The sequence below is a fragment of the Sabethes cyaneus genome, chromosome 2 (assembly GCF_943734655.1).
Source record: "Sabethes cyaneus chromosome 2, idSabCyanKW18_F2, whole genome shotgun sequence".
Lineage (NCBI taxonomy): Eukaryota > Metazoa > Arthropoda > Insecta > Diptera > Culicidae > Sabethes > Sabethes cyaneus.
Window position 1 is genome coordinate 196903032 of NC_071354.1, and position 18707 is coordinate 196921738.

Sequence of the window (18707 nt, forward strand, 5' to 3'; positions counted from 1 at the left end):
AAATATTCTCACTTGGTCGAAGTCCCCTACGTGTTTCAAATGGGCCTGATAATGCACCCAAAATCCTCACACAGCACCGAACACAATCCATCATGGCTCTTGTTATTCTTGAGCTGCTTGATGGCGTCTCCACTTCACCTATTGTGGGGGTCGGCACATAACCATAATCCGTCGTATTGATGTAGTCATTCTCTCAGCTGTCTTGGTATTCCGGCTCCGCACCATTCAGGTGGTCGTTGTAGTACTGCTTCCACCTTTCGTTCATGTCGTATGAACGTGAAGATACGACAAGATCCGTCCGTCTATATTTCGACAGTGTTTCGGCTCGCGGCACTAAACCTTTGCGGGATACGTTCAGTTTTTTGTAGAATTTACGCGTTTCTTGAGAACGATACAGCTGTTCCATGTCTCTGCACTCCATTTCTTCCTGGCGGCGCTTCTTATCCCGGAAAAAGTAGGTTTGCTGTCTTCGTTTCTGTCTATATCGTTCCACGTTTTGACGGGTTTCCTGCTGCAGCTGCGCTGCATTCTTTTCTTCTAACATCTTCTGGTATTCCTCTTTGAACCAGTCGTTACGTCGACTCTTCTCCGCGAACCCAATGGCACCTTCCGCTACGCCGTTGATAGCTGCTTCAACGCTATCTACAGAGACTGTAGATTGCAGAGGCGACTAGGCACTCAAAAACCGCCAAATTTTGTATCAAAACGGAGAATTACATTTATTTGTGATGGTACTCTCCGTTTTGATTCAAAATCTGTAATCTACAGTCTTTGTAACACTATACCAGCAGGATAGCTTCGTTTAACTCTTCCTCACCCGGCAGCGCAGTCTGAAGGCATTGCGCGTACTCAGCGTACCTGAGGGCGCTCAGGTAACTTGAGTCGTTCCGGAAACAACGGAAAGTCTTTGGCGCACTTTAACAATCAAAAGGTAGGGTTAGAATCGATGTTTGCGCCACAACAGGCTCTAACGTCAATGATATCCGAAAAGTGCCTTCCATCAATCAATACATGATCGATTCGCGAGTCTGTCTATTCTGTCCATGGATGCATAGTCACCGTAACGACCAGCACCATGATTGTTAAGAAAACGCATTTTTATCGTGAAAAACGTTTAAAGCCATATAATCTTTGCTATAAACTTGTGTATAAAATCTGTCAATTTAGAAGAGTTTATTAATCAAAACAGGACTGATGGGGTTTTATGATTCATTCCTCATTTATTGTGTTTAAAAAATGCGAACGCCAGTTTATGCGAATAAACAGACTGTTCTTTTGAACGATAATTCCCATAACTTGACGAAAAGCTACAAAAACCAATAGGTTACTATGCTGATTGATTATACGGGAAATTACGTCAACCATTAGCATTACGTGAAACCAATAGCAGAGTAACTCAATTTTCCTAAATTTCTCGAATATTTTCGAACAAACATATGTTGTTTGAGTATTGGGCATGTGAACAACATAGTTAAGAGTGCGTAGGACCGAAAAAGTACATTTCGGTCATTTTGGGTTTTACGTCAACTATGCATCCATGGGCAGTATTGTGGTGATCTCCAGGTGTAGCGATATGGGAGGCTGTGCCGGAAGTAGGTACTTCGTATGGCTACATTTTTGGAGGCGGCGAAGTCAATCAGTCGATGGCCGTTTTCGTTCGTAAGCAAGTATACACTGATCTATCCAGTAACCGATCTGAATTCCTCCTTCTGACCAACCTGAGCCTTAAGGTCTCCGATGACGATTTTGACGTCATGTCTTGGGCGTTATCCTTATCCGCCTCGTCACTTCCTGGGTGTTGGCTATGCACATTGATAATGCTAATGTTGAAGAAACGGCCTCTAATTCTCAACTTGCCCAACGACTGACGATTGGCGACCACCCAATCACGCGCTTTTGCATATCGCCCTTCACGATAAAAGCTGTACTCAGGTCGTTAGTACTACCGCAGCTCTGGTAAATGGCGTATCCATTTCTATACAAATGTACCATAGACCCCTTCCAGCATACCTCCTGCAGCGCTATAATATCGAACTTGCGGGCCTTCAATAAATTGGAAAGGATGCGGGTACTTGCCAGAAAATTGAGGACTTAGCTTTCAAGCTTTCAATCGTTAGTCCTTTTCGTTGCCATAATTTATGCCGATTTTTCCAGTCCCTATTTACATTATTTACTTCCTGTACTGGTATGTTTTACGGATGGCTTGTAAGACCTGCACCAACCCCCTGTGCTGCCGGAGGACCATTGTAACAGTACATTTTTGCGTCCCCCACTGATACGAGGACGATAATTCCCCCTTCCCTGTCAGCATACGACCTTAGTTTCCACTAGTTCCATCCTTAGTAGGGATAGGAGTTGCTGGATAAGAAGCTGTGAACCACTATAGGCTTTATTTTACACATTATCCAGCCGTTTACCAAGCGTTCCAAGTACTATGGAAGTACGATTTCTCTGACACGAATTCCTAATTTATACTGTGCTTCAAGTACTACATAACAAGAAGATCTGTCCCTACAGTGACTCTATAGTCCCCGCTGAACGATGTCCTTGCTGACGATACCCCGACTACTGAACTTGGAATATACTACCAAAACGTCCGTGGACTTCGAACTAAGATTGACGACTTGTTCCTGACGACCACCAAATGTAACTACTACATTACTGCACTGATCGAAACCAGGCTCGATAATTGTGTTGTTATTAAGATCATCGTAATAGCAGTGAAACACGCGGCAATGCAGTTTAGATTGCTTCATCGGAATGACGCCCGTTTGTGCAGCACCTTGAGCAGCACTAGTTTAGGCCTTATATTACATCTACACAACCTGTTTTGGCAAGAGTGTATGTGGTCAAGTTAACAGAATTTTATCACAATCTGTTAAGTGGTTAACGAGACGGCATCGGGGCAAGGGCAGATCCACTAAAAAATCATGTGCGCCTTCGTGGAAAATTCGACAGTGTCTCACAGATGGATCAGGAAACACTTGGAATCAATAATTTGATGGAGTCCCTGGTGGTGATGTCATTCAAGGAACCACACACGATTCAGTAGCAGCATAAACCAGAAGAAACCTGGTAAAGGCCATGTTGAGAAAGCGTCGGTCAAAATTCTCGATTCGGGATGCGGCCAAAAAGCGCATGTTTGTCTCTTTTTATCCAAAAAACAATGGAACGTTGCGAGCTTCACATACCCGTGTCCTGCACTCTTTCTCCTCCATTCCCAAAAAATTTTCATTACTTTCCCCTACTGTCCCTCCATCAATTGCAGAACCATCGTTTCAAAAAATATTAATATTAGTAGAGGCGAATGCACGAGTGTAAAACCTCTCAAATAAAATAACAACAACAACAACAATATTAATATTAATGCCTGACCGCATTTCAAGGTCAAAGACTAAAAAACACGAGTTTGGTCAAGGAATAGTATGCCCCAGTGCCACGATTGAATAATCTTAATTTCATTACATCATCAGGCAGAGGATGACTGACAGATTACCTAGCAGCGAATGGTCGATTGACGAAAAGTTCGAGCTGTGGAATGTATCAGCGGTCGAATGGTGAAAACAGGACTTGCCGAGGAAAACGTTTAAGAACTCATAACCACATTCATTAATGAACTTTCCTACATCCAAGAGGCATCATCCCTTGGCCATCACTAGAGTAATGGTTCTCATGGAAATAACTAGGAATATAAGTATTTCTGGCGAAGATCTCCAATGTTACGAATCAAGCGAGAAGTCAAAGATGCCTACTTACACGCGAAAAAGTATGAGAAACATAGCATTCAACGCTTACACCGCACACGCAGGCGCAAAGGAAGCAACGGCGACAGACTTAGACATTCTGCTACCCACACACTCGTGCACGCACATCCACACATCGTCTTCCTGCATAGCTTATTCGCGAGTCAAAAAGCTCGTGAGGAATCAATTGGCCGTGAGGCTGGTGGTGCACTTTGATACACTTTGTACAAATATTGCATTACTTTTTCTTTTCTTCTTTATCTTCGCCCTCGATTTTACTCACGGGTGGGAATGCGAACCGTCGCGAGTAATCGGTATCAGCAGATGTGGCTGCAACAAAAAATGAGAGCGACGACTATAGCTGTTAGCTAAACACACGCTCGCAAAAACTCGTTGCAGTATCCGAAAGAGAACCTTTAGCCGGCGTGTTCGTTAGAATGAATACGCGTGTGTGAGAAAATTAGACTACACGAGTGTGGGCTTTGCAGCACTGGATTTCCAACTATGTTGGCGGGCACGTCACGCATAGCGGCAGTGATGTCAGTATTCTTTTCAGTATTTGGTGAGTAACTTTTCACGCGTCATTTCAAGCAAATCGAGTAGAAATTCTGTACGTAATCTGCGTTGTCGGTAAACTCATCTTGAGATGGTTTATATTTGTAAGCCAAATCTCCCCAAAAGACGATAGAATTTAGCGAAATAACATACAGTAATTCTTAAAACTACGTCTTTATTATGTCAGGGTATGATTACCGCTGTCCTTTTTCTCACGAGTTTATTTAAGTAAGTTCATAGTAAGTAGGTTTATAGCAAATATTTAGAATGGTTCGAATTTTCTTCACTCAACGACAGTAAAATACCGCCCAATCCCGAAGCGGATGTAATGGGCAGAGTAAAAGAAGTGCGTTTCGTTGAACAGTCAAAATACAAGTGAAGTGATGTATTTTCTAGTCGTCCTCCTCAACCCATTGATTTCTGAATTCCCATTGCTTCGCGGCATGGAATAAGTTTAGCAATAGGCAATGGTTTTGTTAGAGGTTGGACCATCGGCTGTCTGCTGATTAGTATTTACATAGTTTATACTGATGTCATGTCTTTCAAAAGCATCACGAATGAAATGGTGACGAATATGAATGTGTTTAGTTCTAGAATGGTAACCACCGTTCTTAGCTACAGCTATGGACTTGGATTGTCACAATGGATCACAATCTGCTGCTCGCCTTCAATTAATCCATGTAATCGTTTCCACCAGAGCGCTTCCTGAACTGCAGCTGACATTGTCATATATTCGGCTTCACAAGTTGAAAGGGTAACGGTTTGCTGCCGTTTACAGCTCCACGAGATAGCTTCTCCTTGCGTAGTGAATTGACTTTCGCAGAAGTTGACTTTCAGTCCTCGTGATCAGACGCCCAGTCAGCATCGGAAAAACCTTGAATCGTCGAGTTTTCGTTCCGATAATACTTTAAACGATACTGTGATGTGACTCTCAAATAACGTAACAAATGTTTCACTGCGTTCCAGTGTCTTTCACCAGGATTTGCATTAAAACGGCTCAAGACATTTACAGACAAATACATGAGACATCCGACAGCTTCACGGTACGGTACGCTCTTCATAGCTTCGATCTCCTTATCAGTTGATGGACACATTTCCTTTGTCAACTTCTCGCTCACGTTCATCGGTGTATTAACTGTCTTACAGTTAGCCATATTAAATCTGCTCAACATTGCCTCTATATACGCCTCCTGGTCTAGCCTAATTCTTGCATTTGTTTTCGTAATCCGAATACCTAAAGCATGTGTCGCCGAACCCACGTCCTTCATCTTGAATTTCTTACAAAATTTTCCTTTTATTTCCTTCTTCTAGGATTTGCAATTTGTAAAACTGAGGACATCGTTCACGTACATCGCCACGAACAATACTTTGTCTTCGTTGATTCTATAGTACACACAGGGGTCTAATACGGTGCAATCGAGTCCGAATTAGACGGTGCAATCGTATTACAGACTCGGCTAGATTGCTTCAAGCCATACAGAGCATACTTTACCTTCATTCCGCTTGTCTATGAAGCACGGGGGCTGCTCCATGTAAATTTCTTCCGACAGATTACCCTGAAGAAATGTTGTGATGCTATGGATGCTAATTTGATCTATCTGCAGATTCCATCGTACTGCCAATGCAAAGAGATATCGCAAGGAACTATGACGGACAACTGGGGCGTAAGTTTCTTCATAGTCTATCTCCTTCCTTTGCGAATATTCTTTTATGACTAACCTCGCTTTGTACCGGTTGATGTCGCCGGTATCATCCAACTTTGTACGGCATACCCATTTGCACTTGATTGCCTTTCGTCCTTCTGGTAAATCAGCTAGCGTCCAAGTTTGATTAACGATAAGAGCTTCGTACTCCTCCTTTCCTTCATGGCCTGTTTCTAGCGTTCCGCATCTTGGTGCGTCGTTGGATCATCCAGAAGTGACTGTTGAAAATGGACCATTTTCCAACATTATATAAACACTCGCCTTGGGACAGGCGGCCCCTGTCGCAGAGCATCAACCCTCCTTGCATGTCGTCGCTAGTAGGTTTTTTTATTTTAAGACGACGGGGACACGGGTGCGCTGGTACGGACTGGTATAGACTAAATCGTTGGACGGCTCCTATCATCTGTAAATTTCAAAGACAGCAATTCTTTTGTTTCTACATGAAAATCTTTGTACTTGCCTGCAAGAAAGCGCTCCCTACCACTTTGCCTCAACACCTGTGACTCGGGTGGATTTGAAACTGGTCGCGGCGGGAGCACAGAGTCTGTCACGTTGTCAGCAGCATCCTCGAAATGCTCATCACCTGAAGTAGCTTCTTCATTTGCTGCTGCATCTTGATGATCATAGGTTTTATCATCGACTTCCATAATCGTGAAATCTAACCTAACATAATTACGTTCTGGATTTTTAGAATTCACTGCTGTTACCACTTGACGTACATTACAGCCTTCATCAATAAAAGTTACATCTCGGCTTTTGAAAACTGTACCAGTCTTCACATTATACAAGAGGTACGCTTTCGTTTCTTCATCGAAACCAGTTAGCACACATTCGACAGACTTTTGATCTCATTTTCGACGCTTTTGCTTCGGTATATGCGCCATTACAGTCGTGCCAAAAATTCTAATGTAAGAAAGATTCGGTTTGCGTTTCGTCCACGCTTTTCTGGTGTCGTTTCGAAACCCTTGGTAGGCGATCTATTGATGAGATACACTGCTGCCGCTACAGCTTCAGCTCAAAACGTTTTTAGCAGATTCACCTCGTACAGCATGCACCTCGCTCGTTCCACAACCGTCCGGTTGACACTTTCAGCAAGCCCATTCTGCTCCGGAGTGTATTCTGTTGAGGTCTGACGACGAACACCCAATCGTTTCAAAAAAATTTCAAAGCACCTTCTATACTCCAACCATTGTCCGTTCTGAGAACTTTTAGCTGCTTGCCGCTTTGCCTCTCGACCATGCTATGAAAAACTTTAAACTTTTCCAATACTTCCTCCTGTGTCCTGTGACTTGGTACGCAGAAAAACGAAAATCCTACGAGTTTTATCATCGGTAAATGACAAATAATAACGGGCTGCTCCTAGCGATATTTCTTCCATCGGCCCACAAATTTCCAAATGGACAAGCTCCAACACTTCATTAACCTTTGATTCATCGTGAGTAATCTTGCTTGCTTCCCAATGGCACAAATTTTACAATTTCCGTAGTCCGCATCCTCGTAGTTAACATTGGTAGCTAATTTGATTTTTAGCTTAGCCAAGCTTGCATAACTTAGATGTCCCATCCGCTGAGGACACAACTTCGCCGTTGCACGCGGTGTGCACGCATGTGCCCTAGAACTTTTCTGCTCAAGCTTGTACAATTCGTTCAAACGAGGTCCAGTAGCAATTCTTTGCCACTGGGATTTACCACCTCACATCCAGTTTTTCGAAAAATAACAGTGTGGCCAGTGATGTTAAAAAAAACTCAAAATCTCAAAACTCATCAAAAATCAAAATCAACTGTGAACCATGTCAACTTGATCCTATGCAGAAAAAATTCACGCATGGGGTTTTCTGTTTTCACAGCATAAAACACAAAACTCACACATATTTCTTCCCACTTGATCGCATTCTGCTTTGCTTCAACTGCTACCTGCCACTTTGCCTCAACTCCAGTGACTCGGGTGGATTTGAAACTGGTCGCGGCGGGAGCGCAGAGTCTGTTACGTTGTCAGCAGCATCCTCGAAATGCTCATCACCTGAAGTTGCTTCTTCATTTGCTGCTGCGTCTTGATGATCATAGGTTTTATCATCGACTTCCATAATCGTGAAATCTAACCTAACATAATTACATTCTGGATTTTTAGAATTCACTGTTGTTACCACTGGACGTATATTACTGCCTTCATCAATAAAAGTTACATCTCGGCTTTTGAAAACTGTACTAGTCTGCACATTATACAAGAGGTACGCTTTCGTTTTTTCATCGAAACCAGTTAGCACACATTCGTCAGACTTTTGATCCCATTTTCGACGCTTTTGCTTCGGTATATGCGCCATTACAGTCGTGCCAAAAATTCAAATATAAGAAAGATTCGGTTTGCGTTTCGTCCACGCTTCTTCTGGTGTCGTTTCGATACCCTTGGCTGGCGATCCATTGATGAGATACACTGCTGCCGCTACAGCTTCAGCCCAAAACGTGTTTGGCAGATTCGCCTCGTACATCATGCACCTCGCTCGTTCCACAACCGTCCGGTTGACACTTTCAACAAGCCTTCACTTCACTCTCAAATCCTATGCACTTTCAAATTCAATTGCACTTCACTTTCAAATTTTAAAAGCACATTTTATACTCCGAACCATTGTCCGTTCTGAGAACTTTTAGCTTCTTGCCGCTTTGCCTCTCGACCCTGCTATGAAAACTCCAACAAGCAAGCTCCAACACTTCATTAGCCCTTGATCCATCGTGGGTAAACGGTAATCTTGCTTGCTTCCCAATGGCACAAATTTTACAATTTCCGTAGTCCGCATCCTCGCAGTTAACATTGGTAGCTAATTTGGTTTTTAGTTTAGCCAAGCTTGCATAACTTAGATGTCCCATCCGCTGATGACACAACTTCGCCATTGCTCGCGGTGTACACGCAAGTACCATAAAACTTTTCTGTTCAAGCTTGTACAATTCGTTCGAACGAGGTCCAGTAGCAATTACATTGCCATTGGGATTTACCACCTCACATCCAGTTTTTCGAAAAATAACAGTGTGGCCAGTGATGTTAAAAAAACTCAAAATCTCAAAACTCATCAAAAATCAAAATCAACTGTGAACCATGTCAACTTGATCCTATGCAGAAAAAACTCACGCGTGGGTTTTTCTGTTTTCACAGCATAAGGCACAAAACTCACACATATTTCTTCCCGCTTGATCGCATTCTGCTTTGCTTCAACTGCTACCCGGAGCTATACACATATGCATACAAGTCGAAGTCACGCTTCGCCTATCCGTTTCTCAATCAGCGTATCAATTCCACCGAAGTCGGATTTTATTCCAATATCTCCGATATTGAATCTCCGTACTTGAATCAACAATTTAATCAACAGTTCAACAACGAAATCAGCAGGTAAATAATATCTACATATCGATCATTCGGCTTTTTTGCAAATATCTCACAACAACAGGCAACAAAAAAGTGCTCAACATCATTTTGATGGTTCTTCAGCATTTTTGTCTAAATTTCAAATAATCTTAATCAATCACAGGGAGCACTGGGCCGTTTGGTAGCGTCATGAAGACACAACGTTTTAACCCTTGAACCATACAAATCGATATAGATGCCAAATGGAAACTATCCTATTCAACTGCAGTTTTGTCTTTAATCTGAAAAAAACTATAGAAAGCTTAATTTAAAAGCAAGTAACAAACCCATCACTTTAACCTAAAAACTTATGACGTTTAAATTTTAAATACAGCATCAAAACAGCCAGTACAAGAGTGAGGGCAAACTACCGACATGCATGATCTACAGGATAATCCCGAAATGATTCTATGAAAACGGCACCATTCACATAGGCCTACAACAAGCAGCAGCCCCGCATCAAGTACGTATGACCGACCATGTAAGGAAGGTTAATTGAGTTTTTTTCCTTCACTCTTTCGCACGGCGAAAGCTCGCTGGGGAAATAAGACACAATGTTCACGTTTTTTTCGTTCACCATGTATCGTATGTCGTCTGAGCTTTCGGGCGATATGACACATTTCGGTTTGGTTTTTGATGCACTTCCATCTTCTGAATGATGCTATCGCGTAATACTTACCGATGAAAACGAAGATCTGATGATGAGAGTACCGCAATAGCATTGAAATCGAAATGGTCTACAAAAAACGAAAGAAAAACCAGCTAGTACAGTCATTCTGAAATGTATCAAACACAAATACGTACGAACAAGATCATAATGAAAAAGGGCGCAAAATAGGAACCGCGAGACATCCACCACATCGAAACGAAACGATAGTGTTCACCGGTGACCACGTTCCGTAGGTAGCCTTTGTTGTCTTCCTGTTCGGCCAGGACCTTAACCGAGGCCATCAGAATGTCATCGTAACCGAGGAACTCCTTCAGGATAAACCGGCTGAACGAATCGCCGAAACACTTGTTCTCCTGTGGGTTCAAAGTAACAACATGCACCGGAATGTTAAGCCGCTGACGGGTTGCGGCTGACAGCCGCAGAAAGCCATACTCGAGCGAGTATTCCACAATGTACTGCTCTTCGCTCCAAACTGAAACAAAAACGAGTTAAATAATTTACTATGAAATAATGAGCATGATAACTCACGGGCATTTTTTATCTTCTCCATCTCCGGCACTTCCGTTCTGAGCTCTGTTTCCGGTAAAGGATCTTCTTTCATTTTTTCCAAATTTTTCATGATAGTTTCATTGGTGTAGATTACGACGTTGTCACCGTAATCCTTCTGCAGCAGCAGTTCATCGGAGCCTTCCTGCTCGTGCACATCCATTCGGGTGCGCTCTCCCAAAAACTGAGTACTTTCGATTGGCATATTCACTTCGACCTTTCGCATGGCACCGTCATCAACCGGACCGGCAACCGTTTCCGTTTTCGCAGTCGACTGGTACACTTTCGAAGTCATATGCTCCTGCGGCTGCTGTTTCTGCTGTGCCAACCACGGACTGCTGTTGGCGTAACTCTGCAGCAGCAACAGCTCTGCGTTCTGATTTTGTTCCTGTTCGTGCGGCAACGTGGTCGACGGATCGATACTGATCATCCCATTCTTGTGGGTATTTCGTAGCATACTGACTTCGCCCGAGTCTTCCAAGTCGGCATTTTTATTTTTCAACTCGGCCGCGGCCGCCGGAACCTTCGGCGGACTGTGGCGCAGGATTTCGATACTGTGTGGAGAAAATTTGTTTAAAAAATGTGAGTATTTATGTGAGTATGTGAGTGAAAATAAACTGCACACGGCGTACCGTAAAATTCCATCCCGGGGCCAATCGTTCTTAACGTGGTCCAAACAGGTCGTGGGAGTTTGTGAGAAACGCACGTGGATGTATACAAGGATGAAAAAAGCTGCCAAAGCCTTAAGCAGCAATATGAGTTCAATGGCGCGACGGACGGGTCTAAAAAAAAAGAAAGAGTGTATTTAGCATTTTTGCTATTTTTGCGCTTTTAATATTTACAAAGATGTACCAAAATATATGCAACCATTTTTATGTCTTGTAATTTCTGAAGGCAAGTCATTACCTAATTATTTGTTTCTACGATAAGTCTACAAAGTATATTGAGCGCAGCACGACCTGGGTGTTCGCGGTAGTCGACAAAAGCTTTAAACCATAGAGTCGCACCCGCCTCTCAACCCTCAAAATCAAAGAGCTAGTGCGCTTTATTTATAACGGGAATCCGTCGCTAAACTCGAAAAACCAACCACTAGAAATATTACTGCGAAATAAATGTAATATAGTATGAGAATTGACTTAACTTTTGCATTTGCTACCTTAGCACCTCTACCATTACCCGTAATCATTGTAGAATGTTCCTTCGGCATCCAAAGTGGGTCTGATATCCCGCTTACAATCTCATTTTTCCGAGATATTTGTGATAGCTGTGATAAATAGGGATGAGCCTGAGAAACATTCATCTAATAACTATCACAGCTTCCCGTACACGTACTGGCCTTATTCTTAAACCGAATAAAAGCACTTTCTGAACAACGCAACAAACACATTTTGTAAATTTTTACCCCGAGTCTTACTTGAAATCAGAAAAGTATCATACGTTTACGCAGCATTCTTATTATTATTATTATTAATCAACGGGCTCGGTTTGGCCCCAATGATTGTCAGGTTAACATAAAAATAGTCAAGTCGAATTAAGTGAGTAAAATTCTATCAAAGGTATACAAACAGATCTTAAAATAACTGTATCTTCTTCGAGGTTTACCTCTCCCGAAAAAAGCGAGTGAATCTGCCCTGTATACTATAGTATCCGTCGTGGCAGATGAAAGTCGAATAACGACGATACTTGATGCCGCTGCAGACCGGCGATAGCGCCGTTCATACTGTAGTTAGTGCGACGAGGTGGCAATCTCAACATTGCATTGTTCCGCAACGCTGGTTGAACATTTATGTTAATCTGTCCCGTGTAAGCTATCCGCGATAAACAGTGCTCTGGAGCTAGCCCGACGAACACGGAGAGGTTCTAGATCGATCAGCTGACAGCGGCCTTCATAGCTAGGAAGACGGAACGGGTTTCTCCATGGCAATTTTCGCAAAGCGAATCTAAGAAATCGACGCTGAACGGACTCGATTCTTTCAGCGCTGTTGTTGTAGTTAGGATTCGAAACAGACGAACAGTATTCCAGAACTGACCGCACCAGCGAACAGTATAGCGATTTGAGGCAATATATGTCAGAAAATTGCGATCCTAAAGATAAAGCCTAAGGATCTTGATGCTTTAGCGACAACATACGAGATATGATATTTGTACGTTAACTGCGAATTTAAGATAACGCAGAAGTCTTTAATATGCGAAACACGTTCAATTACTGTGCCCTCGAGCGTATAACGAAACAGGAGCGGATCTCTCTTTCGGGAAAATGTGATTGCTGAGCACTTCTCCGGGTTCACTATCATACAGTTCACGTCGCACCAAGTGGCAAAGGCCTTGGGCCTCAGTCGGGCGGATCCGGATGTACATTTTAAGATCATCTGCATACGAGAGTCGTGGGCCGTAAATGACCAAATTAACGTCGTTGAAATAAAGCAGAAAAATCAGAGGCCTTAGATGGCTTCCTTGAGGTGTACCCGATGAGGCTGGATAGCTATCGAATCGACAATCTCCAACGGCAACCACCAGCTGTCGATCGGTGAGATACGAGCGAAACCATTGCAAAAGGTTACCGTTAACACGCAGTCTATGTAGTTTTGCAATTGTGATGTCAGTATACAAAACATCTGTTTGAGCTCGTTGTGCCATACCCTCCGTTATGTGAGATGTAAGACACAGCAGATTAGTAGTGGTAGAACGTTGGAACGTGAAGCCAAATTGATCAACACTTAGATATTGCTTACAGTGGGAAAGCAGAGGTTCCTTGACAACCAGCTCGAATAGTTTCGAGACTGCGCTCAACGATGTGATGCCTCGATAGTTGTCTACATCTCGTTTACTTCCTTTTTTGCGTACAGGGAACATATGTGCAAATTTCCAACATGACGGAAAATCCCACTGGAAATGGACATTTGAAATAAACGAAGCAACGGTGTCAGCAAGCAGTCTATGTGTCTCTTCAGAAATACGGAAGGTACTCCATTGGGTCCAGGATTGAAGGAAAACTTGAGCATGGTCGCAGCCTTCGAAGTCATCTCGACATTGATGTCGATGACACCCAGCGTTTGACCATATATTGGAACGTTGTTGGCTGCTAGGGCAACACGGTCCGCGCTCAATACCTCGTTGGTAAAAACACTTGCAAACTTCTTGGAAAAGAAACGGCATGTATCCTGAGGAGTGGCAGCAATTTCCCCGTTGTAGCTGAACATTCATTAAGGTCCTGAAGGAGTTTATCTTCTATGCAGACGATCAGAGGAGGATGGTGCGAAACTCTCTTGATTAACAGACATGGAGCCGCTGAGACGAATGGGGCCTTGTCCTGTGAGCTCACGAAGCAGAGGTCTAACGAACGGTTGTTCTCGTTGACGACATGATTAACTTGATGAAGCATTGCAGCACTATAGTTGTCAAGAAGATTAATTGCACCGGCATGGATCGTAGAGTTTTCAAAATCAGGGTAGAGGAAACCGCTATGGGCAGGTTTCCACGAGATATCTGGCAAATTGAAGTCGCCCAGAATAACTATCTCATCGAGCGGCGTAGCGTCCCTCATAACTGAGTAAACTGACCGGCAGTGAGCGTCGATTAGATCGTTGTCCCGGACACGATCAGGTGGGATGTATACGGCGCACAAAAAGCGGAAGCGATCACTCAGCTTGACGGCCGTGCAAACCTGTTCTACGCAGTTCCATGAGTCCTTCTCAATTGCTCTTGCTTCGTATCCACGTCGAACAGCTATCAGAACACCACCGCCAGTGGATTTGCGGCTGTTGTTAGGGTTCCGATCACAATGGAAAACTTCGTAATCGAATCCAAAGACTTGCCTGGAAATCGTCTGAGAGTTAAGCCACGTTTCGCAAATGACAATGATATCATAGGAGCAATCTCATACGACTAGTCGGTAGTCTTCAATATCGGAGTTCATTCCACCGGCGTTTTGATAGAAGACTAGGACATCTTGGGGTCGGAGTACCCAAGTTCCTCGATAATGACGAAATTCCGGAAGAATGCTGTCCATTAGCGGAGCTGGTGAAGCCCCCGCCGCCGTCGTTAGGCTGCGTTATCCTCGCGTCAGTAGAAGGCCGGGCCGAGACGGAGCTGTCTACGCTGACATAAACGTTGCCCGCAGTGCTGTGAATTGGATTGACATCACGATTCTCGAGTATTTTTGCCAGAGGAAGCAAGTTGGAAGACTTCTGATCCACATCTAGCCACAGTTCCGGGACGACTTAGCTGAATATTGGCGGGAAGCGGCAGGACTGGGTTAGAGGAACCAGGAGCTTCCAAAATGCAATCTGATGAGCGTCCCGGAGATGAACAAGGGTAACTCGGGCGATGAAACGGGTGTTTAGCATCGATGAAGTTGTTCGGTTGCGAGTGAGAATTGCACGGTAAACCATTGTCGTAAGAATTGTTACTACAAAAGGGGCAAACTTTCATTCTGTTCGGCTTTTACTATACCGACTCGACGAAGAATTCCTGCAGCTTCTCGGAATCGCTTTACCCGTTGAAGCGGTTTTGTCAGCATATCAGCGATCATTTAATTGGTGCATAGATATCGTGGTTCGACTATGCCATCTTACTTCAAGTGACGTACAAACAAAATGAAACCTTGTGTCAACGTGTTTTGTGCGACGTCCACTTGAATTGGCTTAGAGTAACTTGATAGCAGTTTGGTTGTCTTCATTGAAGATGATTGGTACACTGATTGTAATCCCCAAATCTTCAAACAGCCGTTGTATGCAGATCAATTCCTTACAGCTTTCAGTTATTGCCACATATTTAGCTTCCGAGCTACTTTGCTTGTAAGCAAAGTGTGTGACCAGAATCAAGAAAAATCTTACTTGGTTTCGATTCTTCCAAACCAAATCTTAACAAAGGTCTCCGAAAATATGTTATTTGATTCAGAGAAACGTAATCTTTGGGTTTGATTGACTTGAATCCCTGGGAAGTGCTTAATAACGGGTGACAACTAAAATTTTGGAATTTTTTTCTCAAGCTGTCAAAAAAGACAAAGATACATGAAGAAGATCTGATTTACCGAAATTAAAGATACTGCTGATGTACAATCAACGAAGAAAAATCTGGTTCCAAGTTTTTAACCGTATATGTATTAAGGCGACGATAAAAACTTCCTATATTCGAATACAATATTTATATAGTTTATATAGGGTTATTTTTAGATTAGTTTTCTTCACTTACGTTTCCAATTTACTTCTTCTTTCCTATGGTCCTTCCTCTTATCACTTCTCTCTTTTCTTAGCTACAATCTTCGGTTATCTCTCGCGTCTTCCTCTATCTTGCATTCGGTACAAATTGCATACTGCAATCATTGCGTAGGATACGTAACCTAGCATTTAAGCACTAGTATGTAATTTAGTCGCTAAGTAGATTTAAGCAGTTATAATTAAAAATTATCTCACCGCGTGTAAATCACTTTTCACTGTTTTGCCTGCCAACTGTTTACTTTTTCGCCGATGATGAAACTTGCTACGCCTGAGTTGCCAGATATTTTGAGCCACTACAAAAGGTGAGGCGCGCCGACCAGGGGGTCGTCACACTCCCCCCCAGGTACACCAGTTCGGCTTACTTCCACTTCGTGCCGTACCTCCTGCACTGTAAGTTTGCACACTCCTCCGATAGACGTCTTAACCGCTGTAGATCGTACAATGCCGGTTTTCCATTTCACCCGGATCTTCAAACGTGTCACCAGTACACCCCACCGTTCCTTTTTTCGCCATACCGCCATCTTGAGAAGCTCAATGTAGTATGTACATTGTTGACCATTCAGCCTCATTTTCCAGAATACAACACGCAGCTTCTACTTATTACATGGATGCTTCGTACAGATTATGCTCTGCTTAGATAGTACTTTCGTTGTAGAGGATTGTGGAGCAATTCGATGATGGAACAAGTAAGACGGAGTCATCTCTTTAGGAAAACTAACCGAGAACATCTCAACAGGCCTGCAGTCGCTCTCCTTCTGTAGGATCGATGTACCCTTTATTTTCGGTAAACTGTGATGCCCAATGAACCCCGGGAACCCCTCGCTTAGCTCTCTGCCACCGTGAATTACCCAACCCAAATGGGTTTTTGTGGTGATCGGTTGACACAATTCTCCCTCTCGGCCTTTCAACGGGAATGATTAATTGGCGTTATCGATACCAATTAAAACGCGTGGCTGAATGTCCTGGTATGATTCAGCCGGGATGCCTCGTAAATACGGATACTTGGCTGTCAATTCGTGGATGTCGATGGACTGATAGAAGGGGTCGAGACTAGGGCCTGTTTGCACCTCTTTAAGACGATACTTCTTGTGACTCTCTCCTGTACCGGAAAACTCGACACTCAGCTTTCGCGAATTCTTTTCTAGGCGACTCTTGCTGTTTGCCATCCAGCTTCAGCTCCTTTGCGAGAACGGCGTCCATCAAAGTAAGTGATGACCCATCATCCAAGAAAGCATAGGTTTTTACACTCTTCTCCGGTCCGTAAAGAATTACGGGAGCGACACGGAATAGCGTCTTGCTAGTGGTCCTGATGTGTATTGCATTCTCCTTCCATGGCATCCAACACAGCTGCATGCTTTACACTAAATACATTTTACAGCGAACCGTTGTCGCGATGGTAATTGTGGAGGAATTGGTGATATTTAAACTTGCACCCGTTTTTCCCACACATTTGCTGGGATTTGCAGGACGTCTTGTGCTTCTTCAAGCACTTTTTGCATAGACCGAGCTCTTTTACGGTCGCCCATCGGGAATTGTATCCTAATTCAGCAAATCGCGTACATCGTTCCACTCTGGTACAGCTATTTTTACAGACCAGGCAAGATCTTACCTTTAGATCTGGCGGAGCTAATTTGCCGTCATGGTTTTCCATACTACGTTGGTTATCATCCGCTTGTACCGTGTGCGCGTTGAGCTATGCTACCTTATTTTTGCCTGTCTTGGGTTCACTAATCGATAGTGCAGCAAGCGGGGAGATTGCTTCTGCTAGGTCATACAGCCATCCGGAGAAGGCGATGAGGTTAACACACGAAATAGTTCGTCAGTGTTTCGCCCAGTCAACCTTGATCGAAGTAGGTAGCTTGTCAACGAGTTCGCGTAGAAGCACAGCATTATATGAGTATTCCTCCAGCTGGCAAACCTCTATTGTGGCGCATAGGTTTTGAACAGCCAGGGCAAAATCGACCAACGTATCCAATCTATCAAGTTACGGTGGTGGAGTAGCCTTAATCTTCGCAATTAAGTTGTGCACGATCACTTTAGCGTTACCGTTCAGCATATGCAAAGTTGAGATGATTCCTGGCACGTTCGACGGAAGCATCAACCTGCATTTAACCGCCTCGTATGCTTTACCCCTTAGGCTCTTCTTCCTTCCTTCAGATTTTCCTCCTATGTGTAGCCAAACATGTTGGTCGTGACGAAAGTCGAGTAAAATAATGGCCACTCTTCGGGTGTAGCGCTAAACAACGGGATTTCACGCGATACTGCTTGGCGAGCGGCTACTTGACTGTGTGACAAGTTGTTCCCCTCATCTTCCACTAGAGCTGTTTGGCTAGGAGTAGAGCGCTGCGCTGGATTAAAGCCACCTGTGTTAGTTCTGACGATCTTCGAAGAAAGGTTTGTGCGTTCGCCTACCCTTAGTTTACCAAATTCTGGAATCGGCTGGGTGCACTACTTATTCTGTGTCGTCGGTGGGCGAAGATGCTGACCCCGACGCACCGCTGGCTGAGACGGGACATTCTCGATGTACAAGCGTTGCTCAGCCCCACGCTGAGTCTGAGCTGGACCGGCTGGATGGATCCCCTGCACACACTGATTCTCTTTGTGGTTGAGCATCTGTTCACCTCCCTCCTCTTCACCTTCATCTTCTGTCGTTGATTCGTCAGCTATTTCTCGCAGAAGATTATATTTCTTCTGGAGATACTCGCGCTTCTTGGTTTGCTCTTCTTCCTGCAGCTTCCTTTCTTTATCAAGGATCCAACTGCAGCCTCTTCTCCTTTCTAGACTTCGTGGTACTTGCTGCTCCCGAAAGCTGACTAGAAATTTCCTCCCGACCTTGCTTCGTGTTGTCAGATGGATTGTTTCCTGTCCGTATGGGTGC

The 18707-nt window shown here is 43.7% G+C and overlaps 1 protein-coding gene across 1 annotated transcript in view; it reads right to left on the minus strand.

The window, feature by feature from the left end:
• LOC128734794 (uncharacterized) overlaps positions 1-18707 on the minus strand; it is a 197616-nt gene that overhangs the window by 165358 nt on the left and 13551 nt on the right. The window contains exons 3-6 of the mRNA XM_053829145.1: positions 11243-11392; positions 10593-11164; positions 10199-10536; positions 10074-10131 (exon numbers count right to left, since the gene is read on the minus strand). Coding sequence (XP_053685120.1) covers positions 10074-10131; positions 10199-10536; positions 10593-11164; positions 11243-11392 — 1118 coding nt within the window. The remainder of the gene's footprint in view (positions 1-10073; positions 10132-10198; positions 10537-10592; positions 11165-11242; positions 11393-18707) is intronic.